At 46.5% G+C, this 22,399-nt stretch overlaps 1 protein-coding gene across 1 annotated transcript; it reads left to right on the top strand.

The window, feature by feature from the left end:
* Positions 1 to 5,692: 5,692 nt before the first annotated feature.
* On the top strand, positions 5,693 to 22,221 carry LOC119386160 (endochitinase). Its single transcript, XM_049413693.1, has 10 exons — positions 5,693 to 5,862; positions 12,141 to 12,228; positions 15,325 to 15,516; positions 16,540 to 16,663; positions 17,569 to 17,707; positions 18,336 to 18,439; positions 19,146 to 19,269; positions 19,920 to 20,111; positions 21,104 to 21,226; positions 22,060 to 22,221. Exons 2-10 carry the CDS (start codon positions 12,171 to 12,173, stop codon positions 22,213 to 22,215), a joined length of 1,212 nt encoding a protein of 403 aa, XP_049269650.1. The 5' UTR covers positions 5,693 to 5,862; positions 12,141 to 12,170; the 3' UTR covers positions 22,216 to 22,221.
* Positions 22,222 to 22,399: the final 178 nt, after the last annotated feature.

Here is a 22,399-nt window from a genome sequence, read left to right as displayed (position 1 = left end):
ATGCTTGCGTCACTAACACAGAAAAGATTTTGTTATGTGTCTATATACATATGGCCGCCAGTGATTACACGGGTGATGTTGGTACGCAGAAATACACTTCTTGCGTACGGGTCCGGCGCCTAGAGTATTTATTTCATATACATACTGTATAGTTAACAACAAGGTTGCAATTATTCTCAAACAAACACAATTTCAAAGTTCTTCAAATTAATTATGTTTATGTGCAGATGAGCCTCTGATGATCGCGCAGCATCGAGTAAGGCATATTATGCCAGGTTTTCCCCCCTAAAGCGGTCAACGCTTTCCGTACAGCGAAGCGACGGCACCCTCCGGTAATACGCTGAGGGTTTCACACGGGCCGTCATCCCGGACCTCTTAGGAGTTGGGCATCACGCAGAGACAGCAACCGGCATTGTGCAACCGGAGCAGCGAGGGCGCTTTATTTTCTTTTAGGGCCGAGCAAATGCCGAGGGGCCCACCACCCACCACAAAGAAAAATCCCGCGTCCCTTTTACTTTGCGCCCGGGGCTGGTGCCTAGAACGAAGTGTCCAGTAAGCGCCATCACTTCTAGTTAGCGTCGCGATTCTCAACCGGGGGTCCTTGCGCGGCGTGAGTTAAAAGAAAGCGGATAACGAAAAAAAAAGCGAAACGAATAGCTCCCGCGCATGTGGTCATTCTCTCTTTTACGCTTATCTGCAGTTACGTCGGCGGAGGCTAGGCTAGCCGCCTGTAATAAGTAACTCGCGAGTCACGTGACCTGTTTACGAGCGTCTTTTTGTAGCACGCTTTCGTTATCATTACTATTTCCCTCGCACCCTGTATACCGGCGACGAGATGCCTTTTCCCTTTCTCCGTTCGACCGAGACGGCGACGCTATGCGGCAGTTTGCCGTGGTTGTTTGTTTTCTTTATCCGCACACACCGCGTGCGTCTCGACGAAGGCGTAATTATACCGCGCTTTCCCCCGAGGAGTGCTCATGGCGGCGCGACAAAGACATTGTCGAGTCGTTCACCGAGAGAGAGCTTTTGTCTTCTCACTCTCGCTCGTCTCTTCGTTTTGCCTCTTGTGTTTCCTCCGCAGGCTATAATCGGCTCTTCTTTTGCGCTATATCAGCACACGCGCACGCAGAACGGACAGCGGGCATTCTGTTAGCGCTCCCAGACGCCCGTGTATTGTGGATATGCGCAGGCTACTGAGACGCGTCGGTCTTCAAAAAAAAAAAAAAAAAAAAAAAAAAAAGGCGATCAGAAAGGCCCGCTCATCGGTCTCAAGGCCGGTAGATGATAGCAGTGGTCAATTTAATGCAGGGAAAATAGTGACAATGCGGTGTCGGTGCTAACTTCGAGCCGTACGGGAGAGAAAGGTGGTCCGCGAGTAATGCTTGACTATATTTGCGCCGTTTAAGATTAATGGTGATGGCGTTCGGCTTGAATACAATCGCTTCTGTAGATCTGTTTGTTGGTGAACGATGCCTCCGTAGAAGAAAAAAAATAAAATAAATAAAAGCGGCGGTGTCAACAACAGCGAAGGGGCGTTATCAGTCAAAGCCGATGTCACCCTTACAACTTCTGTGACATTAAAGTGCGAAGATTGAACTCTGCGACATTGCAAACGCTAGAAAAAGCTTGCAATGATTCAGCCTGAGGATCTTATTCAAATTTATTAAAATATGCCACCTACCACTGTCGAAAAATACCATCGATATTCAAGGTCTGCCTATCTTTTTAGGCTGATAGAATTATATGCCAGCACTTTCGAGAGAGAGAGAGAGAGGGAGAGAGAGAGAGGGGGGGGGGGCAGGCGGGTCGACTGGACTCTTTCTAATTCTACACATAGCGACACAACGGAGTAAATGATAGAGGAAGAGAGGAGGGGAAAACATAAGGCCGCTGATGCGTGGTTGTTCGCAGCATGTCTACGAACGGCAACTGGATTCACTCAAGTGCAGAAACCCTCGCAATGCCTGAGTTATTATTATTATTAATATTATTATTTTTGCAGTCGGCGACGCGCGGGATCACGAATCGAGAATCTTCGTCCCTGAAAATCCCTCCGGGACATCGTTCCTGTTGATTGAAGTGACACACACAAAGGTGCCCCGTTGTCTATTCCAACCACACGAGCCGCACGTAGATGTATTTCATAAGAGTTACCCCTCGTATTAACTGACTGGGTGGCATGACTAAGCACACTTGTTATACACGATGCCACAGTTTAGAAATTGGAAGGCGAGCTTGTGGCGCACTGCCGCGCGCTTTGAACAGTTTCAAGTCCCACATGCGCTCGGTGTTCAACGGAAGTCTCTTTTCACTCAATTGAAACCATTGTAATAAAGTGGCCCTCCGGGCGACGAACATTGGGGCTTCCCTCGGTGCCGGATGCCGCGCTTACGCAAAGGAGCCCAGTGGCAGTATGGTACCGCGGGACAAGAAACAACGTGAAGCATGTTGTGAAGAACCGGCAAGTAGCCACCGCTAAACTTCAACAAGCACTTCCGCGAACACTGCGTCGGGCCTGCGATGTTCGGTGAGCACGCGCTGAGACGATGGCTCGCGCGCGCTTCCCGCCGGCATATGCGTATCTGCCATTGACCTTTTAGCCCCTAATTCAAGGACCTCTTGCCAGCCCCGTCTCGCCACAAAATCGCCTGCGCAAGTCATTGTTTAGATACGTTGAACCCAGGGTCCCTTATGCATTCTTAGATCGAAGGCGAAAGCCATTTCTTCTTGGTCTTCTATTCTCCCGCGCACCCCTCCAAAAGTGACCTAACGGTTTTGCACGGCTTCCGTGAGTCACGAGCAATGCACGACCATCGAATACGTTTGGAGTCATAATGACGCTACATATTTTGGGCTGTGACGTCAAGACGTCATATGGTGACACCATCACGTGACTATTTTTTGCTCACTCGGGACGCCGCCGACGCGGGACGCCCACGGGCAACCTTCCCATTTGGGTGTGTTCATAAGAATAAATTTCGCACCACGACCGGCCACATATCGTATGTTGCACCAGCTGAAAGTTGCTGGAGTACCGCTAAATAATTACTATCCTGTTTTGCGGCTGCTGGTTGCTGCAATACCTTCTATTTTATTCACCGATTTCAAGTATGTGGGTCCTAGTCTGCCGACGTGGACAAGTCCGGCAGGACTGTATTTTCTTTCTTTTCCTGGGCGTTGCATGCTAATGCTCGGTCTCGTAGACGGTTCTCCTTCCACCAGCAATCTCGAAGTGGTGAAGCTTTGCTATGATTTGTTGAGCGATAGCGGCATTCTCTGGAATGCAGGAACAAATTAAGGAGCATTAAAAAAAGGCCCATTTTCATTGTGTGAGCCCAAACGAAACGAATGCGCTGAATAAAGAAACAGAAGCAGCGGCATTTGCCCGCTGAGAAGACCGATCAATACGAGTGCGAGACAACTTGTCAAATGACATTGAAACTACCCGAATTTAGACCGAAAAATTAAAAAAAAACACTTTCGGGACGTTGCGTTGCCAGCCGAAGCCGCAGTGAAGTAACTGGTGGCGCAACAGTTTGTTTGTTTACCACAAATTCTCATATTTTGCCGCCACGTAAGGCTCGTAGGCGAAACCATAGTAAACATACATGGATAATACTGCGCCCGTCAGTCGTCGCGAGTATCGCTGGCTTGAGCTCTGGCTCCGTTTGGTTAAAGCGTCACTCTAACGAGATATTTCCTAGTTTGCACTAAGACTACCTTTCACGTGGTGTCAAGACAGCGTGAAGCGGGTGGCGCAAAGAGACGATGCAGACTATGCCTTCGTCGAAAATAATTATTTTGCTAAAGAACCACATTTCTAAAGAATCTACTTCCGCGATGTTTTTGTACAGCAAAACTGCAAAACCTAAGCGCGCCGGCGGTATCCTGCCTAGCACGCAATAGGGGCGTCCGATAGAGGGCATAACTCCTCGCTGTATTCCGTTTGTGATAACAAACTTCATTAACAACGACACCCTTCAAGGAGCCTCTCGCCATTCCAACCCAGAATCGTTTCACAGTTTGAGCCACTTGACTGAGATTCGCCGGGTGTGTGACGCGGTTGCACCAACTGACCCAGCAGACTCCTTCGGAATATAACTTGCGGGGCGCGAAACGGATCCAAACCCCACATTGCCTTGGGTCACCCAAAAATTTTTTTTTTGGGTAGCTGTGAAGAAAGCAAAAATAAATAATACTGCGCCCAAGCTCTGGAACATCTTCACGGCGCACATGTATGCCTAGCTCCACGAATCTACATACAGTGTAAGTATATATTCATAGCTGGTTAGACACCCTTCACATTTCGTTTCACAGTTTTTGACTGAGATTCACGCGGTTTTCCTTCGCAATCCAGGGATTAAAGAAAGCAAAAATAAAGCAAGAACATCTTCACGGTAACTAGATGCATCTTGATCAGAGCGTCAGGTCCTCACCACCTGAACTTATCTTCAGCTTTGTTAAATTGAAGAAACTGTGAGATGCTAAATGAGGTTATAGTTGGGTCAATAGCAGTGGCATAGCATAACCACGTTATTCCTTCAGAAAAAAAAAAGAAACGTTAGTTTGTTAGATCTTAGCACTCCATGAGTAAGTGCACTTCTTAGCTGAGCTCTCATGCATACAATTAGCTCATTCGTATGAATTCAAGGAGTGCGGCTTCTTAGAAAATATTTACCATGCTATCGGCAATTGGCGCACCTTGCTCGGCCTTCGAATTCTGAGCCCTATCACTGCTTCGTGACGTCTCTTCAGATGAAAGGAGTTAAGAGTGTTTCGGCAGGTTAGCAAGAACTCCCGTAACCTCCGCCTGCCAAATGTGCATCCCGCTGTCTCTGCCCCCTCCCTTTCTCCTCCTCTCTCGTTTCGTACAAACCAAAGCTTCGCTGTTCTAGCGGCGCTGAAGACAACTTAGAGATGACGCCGTATGGGCAGCACACGTACAGTGCTCTGGTTCACTAACCACGAAACATACATGACTAACTGTTCCCTTGACTCCTCAGACGAGAACGTTACTCCGAATGGCCCCGAAAACAAGCGCCGATTTTCACTGTAGGCGGCGTCATCAAACGCGTTGCGCTTTCATGCCTGCTGAACACACAGATGCCTTCGAACGTCCATCAAAAACATTAGGATAACAAATAGTGAAACAGCGTAGCAGATGATTAGACATTACCTTGGTTAAAATGGGAGTGTTGCAGATGAGCCATTCATCGACTTAGTCTAAATAACGAGCGGCAACTAAGTGGGGGGCGGGGTAGATCTGCAAGGACAACTGGCCCTGGGGACGGCACCCTATGCACACGAGCCTTCCAACGAATGCCGAGTGTTATGTGGTTTATGCCGAATGCGAAATGCTATTTTATGCCCGTTGCACCGGAGGCGTGTCTCAGGAAACCCATTTGAAACGCGCCGAGCGAAATCCCAGAGAAAAAAGCCCTGTCTAATCACGACCTGCGACGAAGACCACACTGGACCGCTCCTCTGCCGGACCGGATTACACTAGGAGTGTGTTGCACGGGGGGTGCTGAAGGGGGTGTCGAAGGGGGCAATGCCGGGGGCATAGACGAGGAGGAAGAGGGGAAGGGTGTTCTGTTCTGCGGCTTTTCCCTCTCGCAAGAAATGGTGGCATAAAATGGAGAGAAGGTCGGAGGAAGAGGCCCTATATTAGTCCGCGCCCTTCGGTCGGGCTTTCCGAAACCGTTTAGTCGAGCACCTGAAGCGGATCGCCCGCCCGACCGACAACACCTTCGGGCCATTCGTTCGACGCCGCCACGCGCCCCACGCTTCGTCGGCGTCAAGAGTTCGACGTCGTGTTCACTGGGGCCCTACAGCTCGCACCCAGAGGCATCCGCTTGAGGGGTGAGTGCGCCGACCGAGTTGTAATGCCAGCTCGCTCTCGTGTCCTCGGTGTTTTGAAAGAACATGTCATTGCAAATGAAAAAAAGAAAGAAAGTAAGAAGAAATTACGATGTCAGTCGTTTGGCAATGTTGTCAACGCGGTCCTGCTCCTATTTTTGAAAACTGATATATATCCCTATACTATTCGCAGGTTCGAGCATGATGCATGAAAAGATCTTAATCAATAATAAAAATACGTTCTTTTTGGTGAAAGTGTCGCATGTCGCAAAAGCGGTGGAAACCACCTACATACACACAAAGCGGCGACGACCGAGATGAAGAGTGGGTTCGTGTCTGGGACAGTAAATATCGAGGTCATGATCAAGGTTTGTGCTTAGCCAGGTCAGGGCTGGGCAAAGATACTTTGAAATTGTATCGCGATATGATACAAGATACTCAAGCAAGAAGTATTTGAGATACAGATACAAGATACCACAATGCCGATTGTATCCGATACGATACATTCCAATTGTATTTTAAGATACTTCGATACATTCGGAAATTTGTTATTATATATCCGTATATACGGTAATATAGCACTAAACGCCGATGCACAAAAATGCTCGCTTGACAGGTTAACTGCGACCAATTTTTTCATTTTTATCAAATGTCTGTTAGTATCTTTAAAGTTTTGTATTTCTTGCTGAAGGTATATTACTTTTGTTCCGAAACAACTTAATGGGGTGCTTTAGCTGCTTACCGTGACAGCTCTTTATACACTTCGCTGATAACGGTTTTTGCTTGCCGCTTTTGTAATTGGGTAGAGTCGATGCTCTGCTTGTCGATCAGCTAGGGGGCTGCTATCTAATCACAAGAACTTCAATAAGAAGCCTCCGCGCAATGGTGCAAACACCGTTGTTAAGTTCTACCTTGCCCCTAGACGTATCACGGTTTTCGCAATACCCGATCACCGGACAGGTGTACATCAGCGAGAACGCTGGTAGCGACGTTGTTTGCGACGCATCTTGTTTACGTAGAGGACATAACAGTGTAATTACATTTATATTCTACCCGCTGGCGTAAAGCGTTCGTTAGCGACGTACTCAGTAATGTGCGATCTTCTAACAATTTTTATTTTATGATAAAACATCTGCGGCCCAGAAAACGTATCAGACGTGTTATATAGTTGGATGAAGTGCCCCAGGACACGGCTGCTATTCACACTACATTGCCGCTTAAGCTCCGATTATCTCGTGATTAGTAACAGTAAAAATATTTAGAGTAGACTAAGAAAGAAAAACAAATATAACTAAGTGAAACCGAAAAGCGGTTCTGTATCAAACACAGCGAATTGGTATAGGAACACGATACAGGCGGCACTCCCAAGAGCTAAAATTAACTGTTCAGTTTAATGTCCCACAGAACCACGATATGATGATAGGCGCCATGTGGAAGGCTCCGGAAATTTCGACCACGTGGTCTTATAAAACTCAAACATAAGCACACGGGCATCGAATTGCGGCCGTCGCGACCTACGGGTTGGCAGTCAAACACCATAACCACTAGACCTCCGCGGCGGGTAACCCCTAATACCCATGAGAATTAGGCATTTAAGGTAAGACCACAGAAAATTTAGTGCCTATGTAAAATAGCGTAAACCGACTCGTTGAGACGCTCATTAGAAAAACGGAGCACTTCGTATAACAATGTTTCTCCAATCCCTTCGCTAACATCTTTGAGATGGCTCCTAATAATATACGTTATTATCATGAAAACTCAATTTCGCTATTTTACTAAGCAGTAATCAGAACTTTTGTTACTGTATACTCCAAGCACGCGCAGATTATTATATATTTGATCTCAACGTTGCCTTAACATAACAATAAACTTAAGTAGAATATAAGTCTGTAAACAGTGGGTGAAATATGCAGATAGCTAAGAGTAAGCATAAAGCAGATAGCTTACGTTGCCAGCATGTTAAAGACATATTGCCGTAAGCAGTGCCGAAAAAGCAACACAGAGACATAGGTAATGCTTGGGATGGAAAAGGGCAGCTTAGAAAGAACTTGCGCTAACAATCCAATTATGATTTTGAAAACTCATTGAATAAAAGAAAAGAAAGACGTACGCCAAGGTAGCTTCTGTTAAGTGAATGCTTGTTCTGTTAAATCCAGCATCGGTACCGGTGGTGCTGAAGCTGTTAGAATCTTATTTGCATATAAGTCAATCTCATTGGATGTTAGTCAAACTTGTATCAACGAAGTCTTTCAAATCGCCGATGTGTAAAAGTCACGAGTAGCAAAGCAACCCCTTTTCTTGCATTCTTCAGACTTCATAACGACGCACAACGCAAGAGAAACTTCGATAACGACACTACAGCGGCATCAGAATTTGTGCAAAAGACACCGCACGCATTGGAGTGCGCGGCACAGTATAGTAGCTAAGAGCCAAGAGCCACAGCACCGACACAACTAAAAAAAAAAAAAAAGCCTTGAAAACAAAATGTCGTCTGGGACGATGCTAGCGCCACCACGTGACTCTGCTCCCTCAATAGGGACGCTCAAAGCTCATCACTTGCTTGCTGGAAAACTCTGGCGGAAAGATAAAATAATGTCATTGTCTTCAGTTTTAATCTGGTGACTTAGTGGGAGCAGTATCAGCTTGAGAAGCGGAGTTCAACTAACGTTTATTGTTTCGCCCCCCGGTGTTGCGATCGCTGTATCTTGTATCTTAAGATACACGATACATTCTTCAATGTATCGGAAAAACAGATACTGATACACGTCTTGCGAGACGTATCGCGATACAGATGCAAGATACCCAAAGAGTATCTAAGATAGTATCGAAGATACATGTATTTTCGATACAGCCCAGCACTGGCCAGGATATATGCGTCAATGAGCGTTGGAGTTAGCACACTGTATCAAATATATAATTGATGTAGGAAGCGCTACGTTTCTTATTTATGCACGCATTTCAGGATACCTGTAACAGTGGCGTAGCCAGGGGGGGGGGTGCACACCGGGCCCGTGCCCCCCCCCCCGAATTTTTTTTTTTTTGCCGTGGCATACAGCGCTCAAAATGGCGCTCCGTCACATTTGCCTGCCCGACGCCCACTTCAGATCAAGGAGGTGCCCCCCCCCCCCCCCCGAAAAAATTTCTGGCTACGCCCCTGTCATGTCAGCACATAACTTCCTTGGATGTTGACACCTTATTTCTTCCCAAAACTCTGAGCCCTTAAATTTACATCGTGGCGAGGTGATGGTTGCTATGTTCAAGCAAAGCTTCAGCGACCCGGCATTCAAGTCTCTGTAGGATGTGATCAGTCGTCAGCATCAGATCCGCAATCGGAAAACGCCATGACAAATTACTCGCTAAATAACATTACATAACTTTCTAAGTCGCTAAAAAATTAGATGGGCGATATGAACCTAAGTTTGTATCGGAAAGCAACAATCGCGTAAAGCACGTCTCCGCGTTAGAAAACATACCAAGTGCAGTGCGCGAACTACTAATTTCAACGTTCTGTCGTTTACGGTGCAAGTCCAATGTCAGTTTGTTCATCAGCGTGGCGTGTACGTCTTTTTGTCGGGGCAAAATAGCTAATTAATATATATTGCGATATGCATTTAGTTTGTTTTCGCTCTGGGTACATTATTGGAGGCGAACTAATCTTAAGTTTCCCGACTTATTGTACGGCGTAATAATTTTCTGGACATTACAGAGTCAATAGGATTAATGAATAACTGAGTCTGTTTGCCCAAGGCATAGACACGATGAAAGGGCGCCACTCAAGAGTCAATAAACACCACCACAATTCTATAGCGCTGATTGAAATGCACCTAAAGCAGCTAGGAAAAAAAAATGATATCATGATGAAGGTGAGCGGCGCATGCTTTCATGTATAGACTCCTACGAAGGCTGAAACAATGAAAGAATACTCCAACTTCAAACTGAAGATACTTGGCATTAAGAGAAACGGCTTCGTCCTTTGTGCGGTATCGCTGCAAGGCGCAGAAGACGGGGAGAAACTTGCGTTGGAGATCTACCTTTTCTTCGCCTGTACACTACTGTTCAGAAGACCCGGCCACAGTTGGAGACTGTCCAGGTTTCTGCGAAATAAGAGATCCTTTCTTGGAGCGCCTTGATAACTTTCACCAAACTTACTGCGACAACGAGTGCTTTGTTGTTCGCTTCCGTTGTATGACGAGTGGCGAAATCTCTTTCCTTGGTGCTCGCGTTCCCGTTTCGCTGACCAACCGCTGGAGGGCCCTAATGACTTATCAGCACCTTGAACGAGAGCGCCCAACCAGAAAGCTGTTAACGCGAACAGAGCTAAGTACGCGGAATGGGCAATCGCTTTGGAGGCGCTAATGACTCCAGTGCGGTCGTCCGGAGTGACTAATGCCAGCTTTCAGCGGGTTTCGCTTAACGACAATGATCACAGCTTCGTTTGAGCGCACGCGTGATGATTCTTGTATGCTTTCTTTTTTGTTGATGCGATCAATGCGATAGCACTGCGAAAAAAAGTTGGTTTAACTGTTCTCGTAAGAATAAGTTGTCAGTGGGACTGTTGTTTTTTGGAGACAGAGAGCCGGGACGTTAATGTGAGATCATCCAAAGCTAAGCAGCTAAATGAGTGAAGGCCACTAGGGATGCACCGCTGCAGTTGACAATTTTTTATGCTACGCAACTTGCTCATCGTTCAGTTTGTCGAAGTCGCGTGACAGGTGAAAGATTACGCAATGCATTCCTCGACAGTCTTGCCTCTGTGCCATTAAAGCAAAGCGGGCCATTTCTTATACCTATGAGTTTGTTCTGAATCCCTATGATTGGTCGATGTACTTGTGTGACTTGCCAATGTATGCTGAGTCTCCGAGGGGCTGGCCCTTTTTAACAGAGTTTCGTCCCTTAACAGCCTTTCTAGTTCTATGTTGTCCAAGTTTCTTATCAATTCTAATCAAGACGAGCAGCTGTCACTCCTGTCGATGCCAAAGAACAAGAATAAAGAAAAGTGTTTAAATCTGCGAATAATGGTGCGCGCTACCCGCGGAATGGAAGTCACCAAGGCAACATAAAGAATTCGCTTGGTCATCGCGGTCGATGAGACCTGGAACTTTGATGCTGAAATTTACACGACGGCTTTTGTCAGTGCGATAAAAGCTTCGATGCAACAAATTGAACCAGTATGAGCTGACGGCAATCTGTATATGACGCTAAGTGCAGCATACAGAGTGTGGCTACGTTTTCAGCGTTCTTAGTGGATCTTACCGAGAAATGGCCAGGAAATAACCTTTTCGGCGGATATCATAGGAAGCGACAGACCAAGGAAACCCATAATTTACCCTAAGTTTCGAGGATATATGCTGGCTCAGCACTACGAACACTGCCCATGCAGGTGAGGGCTAACATTCTTTGCTCGACAACAGGGTTATATTGCCCACTGTATTTCCCGTATGAAGTCAGAAAACTGAAGTATTTGTAATAAAACTCGTTGCTGGGTTAGTTGGTGCATAGTTCAATACAGGCAAGCGGTGCAACACGTGACAAAGTCGTCTCCGTCTTTGTCCCGTGTTGCGCCTTTTGCCTATATTTAGAATCTCTTCCCCGCCCACCCCTCCTCCGTTTCCCCACGAACCACTTTTTTTTTTATAGTCAACACCAATACGAACACGAACCTTTCCTCAATAGAGAGAGAGGAAAAAAGAAGAAGAATATCTCAATGCTATGGCGAGGTTGACACGCCGTGCCCTCCACAGGAGATAGTGATCAACCCACAAAGATGGAAGATGATAGATAGCGAAATTAGATGCGAAAGTCAGGAGGGGTCAGCAGCAATACGTTTGGTATACTGCAGCGCGCCGATAAAAAGAGGAAATAATATACGTATACACGAACAAAAAAGAAAAAAAAAAGAATGCGAGGCGTCACAGCCGTTAAATGATAGGTCTCTTGGACAGGGGAACTCTACTAGCCGCCTGTTCATGCCTTTTGATGCGGGGACGTTGCGCTCAGTCAGTGGTGGGCCCCATAGATCACTCCTTGATTTGAATATAGGCCACGATTGAAAGTAGCGCATAAAGGTAAATGCATTTACGAATCACGAGAGACAATACATATGCCAAGCGCAGGCAGCGTGTGGACCTCTCTTGCGAAAGTGTGTACTTACGTGCCCTATTTACTGTTTCAAACATGCCTAACACACACTAGGGCCCGAACAAGCTATATAAGTCAAGATTGTTGCCGCTGCTGAAAATTACGCTTCTTACTTTCCATGTACTTCGTCTTGCTTCCCGCAGGCTCGGAAAACGCAAGATTTCAACAACAACATGTGGCGGCAAGCGTTGCTGGTTCTATGCACAGCGCACCTATTGAGCGCGCACGCTGGTAAGTCTTGGCGTGTCACTTGCGAAATTTCACTTCTGAGAGCAGCGGTAGCGACGCTTCCGCCGGCCACCTAATCAGGCGGTAAATTACCTCTCCAGTCTTGCACGCACCCGTCTGTTTTTTGAACTGAAGGCCGTCCGAGAACGTGAGCATCAGCCGTTCACGGAAACCCCACAGTGCTTCTTATAGGAAAGAGTGCTCCTTGTGTAAATGCCCTCGGTGGCCAAACTGGTGATCCGAGAGCATCGTTGCCTCGCCACACGTTATACTCCTCGAACACGCTATAAGAAGGGTATTCGTTACTTGGAACAAAGAAATATGACGATAACCTTCTCGTCAAAGGACAGCGATAGTGAAATGCATGTAAGTATCCCTCATGAAGCTTCACGGACCGGTGTTCAAAAATATTGTCTCGCGAAGGAGTTGTTCTTTGATTGGTTATCATGGCGGGGATCTATTCATTAACATGAAAAACTGTAACCAAAGCCCGGTCTATAGAGAAATCGTCCTTTGTAAGAGAAGCTTCTGTGAGCTCGGGTCCACATAATCTCGGTCCACTTGAATATGCCCACAGAGTATACATAAAAAAAAAAAAACGGTACAAGCACATATATTACTAAAAATAGTAAAACAAAAATGCGAAATACGTTTCGCATCCGGGGTTGGCGCCCTGTTCACAAATTCAGCGGCTTTCACGGTGTGCAGATCAATGTCACTGCTCTTGTCGACACAGTGCACTACACATAACTGATGACACATGACACATATTTTAACGCGACAGCGTTAGAGAGCTCGTTTCGCAGAAATGCCGGCGTCGCTGCCGGCGTCGCTAAGTCGCTTGTGAGCGAAAAATCGTCCGTGACCGAAAAATCGAGAAAGATGCAAATAAAATAAAAAATAAAAATCATCGGTCCCATTGAGGGTCGAACCCGGGCCATTTGCGTGGCAAGCAGCATAGAGTTTCCTAAAATTAACTAGAGGGGACTCTGGCGCTGCGATCGTTCAGCCACTATGAGAATGATGGGTAGTACACGTATTTGCTTAGTCTTCGTACTTGTGGGCTTCAAACGCACTTGTTTCTTTGTTTATTGCTATGTTTTGGTTTTCTTTCGGATAAAAGAATGGATCGTTGTGAACTTCGTGACCAGATTTGAATCGGTGAGCCTGAAGAAGTTAAGGTGATGAAGTGGAGCTGCTGACTTTTGCTGAACTTCATTTTGCGACAAAGCGGATGCAGGCGACGCGGAACTAAACAGAGCCAAAAGAACGAAGGTTAGACAAATCCGTGTACTACCCATCATTCCCATGCTGGCTGAAGCGCCATGCTTTGCAGCTCCTATAGACACTAGCGCCAGAGTTGCTTCTAGTAAGTATTATATGAAACTCTATGACAAGCAGGTGTCCTACCGCAAAGCCAGCATATTACTTGTAACTGCTTCGGGAAAAAAAAACACTATATAAATGCCATGTAGTGGAAGGAGTCTCCTTAACGCGTTTTGTTCGGCAGGTCTCACGACGAAAATAAGCCCATTCGGCGATTTGTAGGCGCATTGGCGAGGACATCAAACTACGTTTTTTTGCGCGACGCCATGCTTCGAAAAAAGCCGGGATAGTGCAGCCATCGCCGCTAAAAACACACACCAACTTTCCAACAGCTCCAAAAATGGACAACTATGTCCATCTAGCGGAAAACATATCAAGCCAATGCCTTCTTTCTAGAGGAGGCGTTGATCAAGCAAACGGCAAACATTAGATAATGTGCTGCCATCTGTGAGGCATTGTGAGAAATATGTCTCGACTCTAGCACAGGGAAGTGCTTGAGATCGAAAACATGTACCATTACTATAGGCCGCGAGATCGAGCAGAGTCGGTGCCTAGCGGCGAGCGGACGAAACCCCGTGGTGTGGATGGCTCCTTGCGTCGTCTGCTAGCCACAACGTGTTTGCATGTGTGCGTACGTCATGCACGTCCTCAGATTACAGCATATTCCGTTGTGCTAACACAGTATCAAATGCTTGTACGTATGCCTACACGATATACATAACCATTTCGCCTTACGAGACTTGTATGCAATCTAATAAGCGAGTGCATGCACGTGTCGGTATGGCGCGAGGTCTGAACATCGTACCGTCCATTCGCCAAAACCACTTCAATGTGGGTACCGCCTTGTTGTTCAAGCACATCACATAGTGCATTTGGCGTCGTCCTAAACGAAAAAAAGGTACTAAATGTCGAGGTGTGAATGCAGAATTTTTAGCGACACTATCTTGTGAAGTGTTGGCGATTTGGAAATCCTTGTGATACCGCAAAGTATGAACTAGCGTCTTTAGAGGCCGGTTAGCGGTAAAGAAGACCTGATGCCACACATTTCTATAGCAGTACGTGTATTCATGCAAATAAAAAAGTAGAGTACACAAAGTTCTACTTCATCTAATTACGCAGAAATCTAGTACATGCTCTCTTTTTTTGTAGCCGCTAGAGCAAGAAGTAAATACTTAATTGGCTCAGTCGCGCAACACTATTCATATTGTGGTATAGGCAAAACACAATTTAAACACGTGCAAATAAAGCAAAAAAAAAAAACATCGAGCACAGTGCAATACCCAATGCCAGTACCCCATTGATTGGCAGATTGCGCTTCTCTCACACGTAATAGGAATGTTAGGCTGGTTTCGTGCAATAATTTGGCAATGAAGGGCGTGTACATCACCATTAGGCTGCAGTCAACACGCTTTATTCGCCGACAATCGACTCAAACCGCCTACGGCGTAGCGCCGCTGCGTACATTTGTATACGCGCCGTCGACCACTTATCCACCCAAACGCGGCGACGGTGCTGCCACCTATAGCCCGATCTCGCGGCGAATAGATACACAGCGCGCGCGCGATTGTGTCTGTGTGCGTGTGCGTGTGTGTGTAACAACACACATTAATAAGTATGCACTTAGTGGTTGAAGTGCGCACTAGTGGCCGGATTTCGCTATCGCGTTCAACTCTTAAAGGCGAAGCTTAAGGGTCCCCCCATTTTTTTTTGTTGCCTCAGTAAAGACCTTTTCTTGCGGTCTTTTCTTTTCTCTCTGTTTCTCAATGGATGAAGATGATGATGAGGACAAGAAACCCGTGGTATGTTACTACTATGGCGAGGCCATGACGCGGCCGAGCCCAATGAACTACCGCGTCTCGGACATCCCGGGACACCTGTGCAACTACGTGACCTTGGCCTTCGTCACCATGAACTCCGAGACGTTCGAGATCGAGTCCAGCATGTCGGCCTACCTCAACAACACTGGTATGTCAGCTTACACGATTTTGTACAACGTATTGCGAGTTATAAAGGGCAAATGTTGGAGTGTAAATAATAAAGAGGCGCTTCCTACGGCTATTTTCTTAAGTAGGTAACAGCAGTTACCTTAAGTAGGATTGACAATTGGGCGAGTTGGTATGGATTCACAATTGTGAAACGGCGCCGCGAAATAAGACACCACCACTGAGACGAAACCACATGAACACAAGAGCCGACATATCGGTACTTGGGTTCGTGTGTTCTTTAGTAATTTTCTCCTATTTCGTGGCGCCGTTTTTTATTTATGGATAGGATTAACTACCAGTTTTATTATTTATGGCTATCACGAAGTCACGATACTCCGAGCGTGAAGTACGATTGTTTTGCACACGCTCAAGCAGGCTGGGTGCACACAATGGAGAACCCTTGAAAGTGGCGGTATGAGTTGGGAAAATGGTGGTTCATACGAAAAACGGAGTTCCCGTAACGAGCGGACAAGATTATGCTGCTGTGTAGCTAAAACTACACAGCAGTAGATCACGTGCGATAGCACGGCTGGATGTAGTTGCATGTTTAAATAAATAATTTAAGGCACCATTATTTGCAATTATTATGATTTATTTTAAGGGTTTAAATAAATCTGGCTGTCCTGCATTTTCATCTGAGTAAAAGAAGAACACTCTCAATCAAAAATGGCATGCAACGCTGACTTTCTCCGCAAAGTTAAATCTACTCGAGCGCAGAAGGCGCCGAGAAAGCGCCACATCGCCATCTGTAGACCAACTACTGGCAGCCCTAGCTAGCACGCCCTTTATTTATAAGACTTTTAGGTCGCACAAAGCGGGCAGGCTCTCGAACTTCTGAGCAATTTTTTATGTTTGAAGAGAGCAAATTTCTGCAAACTGCTTCACGAGCCTATGCGTCCATAATACGAAAAAACAACGACAAACAAACAAAAAAGCATTCTAGTACGTTATTGTAGACTAAGTTGCGAGTGTGTCTGACATTTTCTTGCCTTTTGGCTCACAGGCTTGTACGAGGAGTTCACGTCAATAAAGAAGAAGTACTCGCATATAAAGACGCTCGTTTCGGTCGGAGGCTGGGAGTACGGACACAGCGTATTCTCACGAATGGTCAGCCGCACCGTAAGCAGGTGAGTTACGTTAAGTTAGCATATAGTCATTGGAAGACCAAATTATTTCAGCTTGGTACCTCCTGCGCTGTCGAAATCGTGAGAAGCTTCGTCACTTTTCAACTGAGAAGCTTCGCAGCATTTACTATGGAACTGCATGGAACTGTACTAACTGTACTATGGAACTGTACTAAGAACTGCATTTACGATGCAGTTCTTCCGGCTGTAGGGGAGTGAGTGTGGGAGGTTTCATTAATAATAATAATAATCATTAAAAAACATGTCTGATCCCTCTGTCATTGGAATCGGTATAACAAGAAAATGAAACGTGTCTTCACAGACCTAGTTGAGCGTTTGTTGTGCATTGTGTCAGCACAAGGGCGAAGGAATGAATGTTATAGCAACAAATTGTAATGTCACGCGAAGAACGGCACGCAGCTCGAAATTCGCAACGCGTGGGGCGACGACCTTTAAAGCGCGACCTTCGAGCCCTTCGCGCCATCTCGCTAGTGATCACGAAAACACGCAAAAGTGCCACCGATCTCTGAGTACGGCCAACGGTAAATGGTGTATATAAATAGCTCGCCGTTGGTATGCTCAAGAACGTGCAGTCTGTGGCCGAGTCGGTTCGCGCCGCGCTCTGCGGAGCGAGGGGTCGTAGGTTCGACTCCCGTTAGCAGAACTCTTTTCCTTCTAAGTTTTTCTCTTTGCCATCTGTTAGTGAATATTTTGCAACGTCATATCCGTGACGGAAATACGTCAGTGGAGCCGTGGTGGACCCCGGCATAAAACACTTTCGTATTAAAAAAACAAACTTGTATGACGAATTGCTCTAGGGAATGGGATGGTGATGATGATGATAATGAAGGAGTACCAGTGAGTAACATGTAATTTTGTCCTCATCCTCGGGATTCTGCTCCTCGCAGGCGGAGGTTCGTGAAGAGCGCCGTGCGCTGGATGCGCCATTACGGCTTCGATGGTCTGGACATATCGTGGCAGTACCCGGGCACGATGGTGCGAGGAGGCAGCCACAGCGACAAGGAAAACTTTGTCCTCGTCATGAAGGTATACGTACAGGCTTAACATATGCAAGAACACTTCTTGCCGTGCTGTATGGTACTGTATAACCAATGAGTTCTCTGTTCGTTTTCATGGAATCCATGGTGTTGTTCATGACGTCTTCTTACGTAGATGCTTTTTACAACTTCAATATTTCAAAAGACAAAAAAAAGTGCGCGCCAGATTAGTGAACTTCGACTGTGGAATAATGTCCGCTAAGTCAGTTGTTTCGGAACATAAATATATCAAAACGAGGTCCAGATACCCTTTTGAAATTACCAGGGTCTGCGGACTTCATTAGTGGGGAGAAAGAACGCCAGAAAGCCAGCAAAGATCATATTAATGTTAGAAGACTAGCTCAGCTCTCTTATTCAAGGATGATAAATGGATGGGTGATACTTGAAAGGGTGTTTAGCAGATTGATCAAGTGGTTGGCTGCCGTGCTACGGTTGTGAATGATTAGCGCGACAACTTTGTATTTCGTTTCGTTTTGATATCTGCGCACATATTGGATGCGTCGGCAGATATGATGTATGCAACCCAACTTTATGGCCAAAGTATAGCGAGTCCCGTTTTATTGATGCTTTTCTACCGATGACGCAATGTATAACGCTTTGTACCCTTGCTTTTGAAGGAACTCAAGTCGGAATTCCTGAAGTACGACTTCATGCTCTCGACCACCATTCCCATTGATCCAATGCTCCTCAAGACAGGTTTCAACGTGGCAGCTTTGTCGAGGTAAGCGCCTGCAAACTTTTGAGGCAGTTACGTCTGCATTTAGGTGTCGAAAAGATGTGCGTTAGTGCCTTTAATGACGTGAAGCGAAGAATTGGAGAGCTCTACCAAGCGCTACAGTAGTTTTAGAGGAGAGGATTGGAGGGAGAAAAAGGGAAGAGTCTGTTTTATTGAGAAGTTTTTGTAAAATGTCCCTCACTGTTGGTTTTCGCAAGTTGAAAACGCGTAGTCACTTACTCACATCGATAGGCACGATACATGCAAACCACACATGACCTGGCATTCAAAAACAATCTGCAAAAACGCCGTGACGTTAAATTGGAGAACTGCCCTGCAATATGCTCATTGTCTCAGTTTGTTGGTATAACAACATAACGGTACAAAACACAATAACTGACGCGGGAAGCGGAGACGAAAGGAGACAACGCCACTGGCATCTGCTTCATCGGTCTTAGCGCATGCATATTTGTCGAGCTGTTTACGACATCAGAGATCGTCAGTATCTGAATGGGCGATCGCCACGAGCTTTCTGTTTCTCTACGATTTCTTCGCTTTGTGAGTGTCCATTTACAATGTGCTTTCCAGGCAAACTCGAACCTCGCGTAAGTTCGCGGAAATATACTTACTTCTTGCTGTTTCTCGCACATGGAAGACACATTCGTCTGATAGCTCTATCGAAGCATCGTTCTGCTCCCCGATTCTGCCGCAGGTACGTGGACTGGTTCAACGTGTTTACGCACGACCTCCGCGGCACGTGGACGGGTTACACGGACGTGCACAGCCCGCTCAGGAAGCGCTGTTTCGACAAGGGACAATACGCAGCTCTTAACGCGGTATGTCTGTACTGTACACGTAGTGTCTTTTTTAATACCGGCGAAGGTGCTTTTTTTTCTTGCGCTGTTTTTCCCATCCATTATGTCTAGACCTTTCTCTACGACTAGACCATGCACTGTTGCAACGGGAACCGTTATATAAGCGCGCATTTTGAAAGGACTGTTGCGAGGAGTTTAAGCCACCGCGGTGCGCTCTCGATGCACTTTGAATGACAGTTGCCAAGTTAAGAATTCACAAATGAGTGTCTGGTGGTTCGTCAAGCGCCCCAGGAATAATAATGCTCATACGTTTGAGTTCAAATGATACAGGCAGGGTAGGACAGCCATGTGTCCGTGTATGAATAGAATGATTAAGCAGAGTACTCATGTTCCGATCCGGCCAGAACTCTATATGCCAGCAATTTCCACGCAAACGCCTAGCGGGCGTGGTAATGCGCGTGCGCAGAACGATCGTGAGAGTGACGGTACGTACGCTCAGGGTCCTGCTGGAAAGTATTGAAGGACCCTGGTGGTATCTATGCAGTTCCTTGCACTGGCTCGGGACGCTACATCATGTGCGGAGCGGAGCGTCAGCGGCGCTCTGTTAAAACTGTCTAACGACATTTCAAATATTTCATTCCCGTTTTCCTTCGTCTCGCTCGCCTCGATAGGAGGACGGCCTGAACAGGCTCGTGAAGATGGGCGCACCCAAGAAGAAGCTGATGCTGGGCATCCCCTTCTACGGCCGCAGCTACACGCTGCTCGACCCGCGACGACACGCACTTGCTGCGCCCACACGCAGAGACGTACACGCCGTACCAGGACCGTACGTCATGTCGGACGAGATACTGGCCTACTACGAGGTAAGTGAGCGCATACCTGCTGCCAAGAAAGGTGTCTTGTACATAACGAAGTGTCTCAGCTGAGACAATGAACGAGAGACAACACTGATAGACGAGACACAATGTGAACTATACAGAACGTGAGCTTGGACATGTTGGTACTCCGTATTAACACCCATAGCAGACAACAGAAACAAGAGACAGATAGATGTACGACGCGCTGTGACCACGTCGTACCTCTGTGTCTTGTTCTTTTTGCGCGCTATGGATGTTCATGTGAACTACGGATACATACGGTATTTTGTCCACAGTGAAACCTCTAAGAACCTAGGAAAAAAGATAGTGGGATCTGTAATGACGTAGGTTTTCCCCATCTAATATAATATCTGGGGTTTAACGTCGCAAAACCAGTTTTCCCCATCTCTTGCCACATAATACGGCTCAGAGCTTCGCATAATCATGAATGCATTGAGTAGCGGCTGGAGACGTCAGAAGAGCAAGAAATATTGTTTAACGGTGTTAAATGTAGCAGCACCTATCTGCATATCCCCAAATCACACTTGTTAGTGCACAGCTAGAATACCATCACGAATGAAATGAACCTGAATTGAAGCAAGATAGATTAACAAAGTAAAACGATGAAGTCGGACCACACGAAACTTGACTAATCAGCTAATCAAAGCTATTACTCTACATTCTCTCCAAACGCACAATTCATGTTGCAAGGAAATCTTAAGGTACCCTGTCGCGTGGCAGCAAGGTGACGATGCCATACCGCCAAGCCCATGTAGCCACCCTTATTGACTTCCCACACCCACATGCAAATTATTATGAGTGTGTTCAGTACTCCGCGTTGCACATTATATTGGTACGCGAAACCGCTTGCCACGTGACCAAGGTTTGTTTCTTTTCTTGAAGTCCACCTACTGACGACAAAAGAAACTCGAATCCTTACGCATCTTCATGTGGAGGAGCAACATCAGGGTTGGTATGAACGTATTTTAACGGCGCAGGTTTGCATGGACATAACAATGCTCTCTTGGAGGCGGGAGTACGACGAAATTGGCCAGTGTCCTTACGCCTACCGCGGTGACCAGTGGGTTGGTTACGAGGACGAGGAGAGCATCTCTGCTAAGGTATGTGCGCATACGTAGTTGATTTTCACTCTTACAAAAATAAAGAAAGCAAAAACAGCAACTGGGTGATATTGGCAACCTCGCTTCGTCAAGCTTACAAGCCAGATCTATACTCCTTGTATTGTATCCAGCTATTACAAGGATAAAAATACAGAGGAGCCCCTAGTCCTTGACTTATGCAACGACAAATAGAGGAGGCGTTGACTTAGGTGTCTCGCAGTGGCACTCGCGCGTCGGCGTTAGCGTATAGTGGTGAGTTCATCGAGTTAACTCAGTTGTGGTTCCTGCGCTGCCGAAGAGGATCTCAGAGGCCACGTAGAATAAAGCGCGTGGTTGAGATCTGCTTCACCAGCTGCCGCAGGGATTTTAGCGTCTCGCAACCTTTCAATGAATTCAATCAATTATTTTCAATAATTATCGGGACAGTTAATTGACCCTTACCCTGAGTTATTCCCCGATATGGCACGTATTCAATATAACTCTTATCTAAAACCAGAGCCATCGATTTCTATTTTTCAGAAGACTTTTTATGAATATTCGGAAAACCGGAAGTAAGGTCTCGACCGGGTATGCTTGGAAAAGAAACGAGAGTGCCACTCGGTGTTCGTGCCACAAATAAAGTGGGCATTAAACATAAGTGAGCATGCAGCTTTGTTGCCTCTTATATTGCTTATGTGACTCACCGCGCGTAGTCCCTCCTTCTGCCCTAGCCACATATGTACACAGATTGCGTGATCTCACCCTATATCCTGCTGAGCTTGAGCGCGGCTGGGGTTTCGAATAACTTTCCGGAACATGAAGGGGCGACGTCTTATGAGCGTGGCTCTTTGCAGGTGGACTTTGTGCTGGAACAGGACTACGGGGGAGTAATGGTGTTCAACATCGACATGGATGACTTCAACGGTGTGTGCGGGGTCAAGAATCCGCTGCTTAACTCCGTATGCCGGAAGTTCAACGAAGGACGCTTGATCGACCCACGCATAGGCTAAGGCAAAAGGCTGCCCTCTCGTGACACCCGCGCTTTGTGACTGTGCGACGGCTTGGTCTTATTTCGTGACGCACTGCGTACAAGTGGAGTTCCGCCACACGTTTCCGGGCGACTAACGATGGTTCGTCCATGCCCTGTGATTTTTTATAGGACCAGCTGCTGTCACCCGTGTCGTACAGATCATG

The sequence above is a fragment of the Rhipicephalus sanguineus genome, chromosome 3, assembly GCF_013339695.2.
Source record: "Rhipicephalus sanguineus isolate Rsan-2018 chromosome 3, BIME_Rsan_1.4, whole genome shotgun sequence".
Lineage (NCBI taxonomy): Eukaryota > Metazoa > Arthropoda > Arachnida > Ixodida > Ixodidae > Rhipicephalus > Rhipicephalus sanguineus.
Note: the sequence above shows the minus strand (reverse complement) of the source record. Positions and strands in the feature narration are given on the sequence as shown.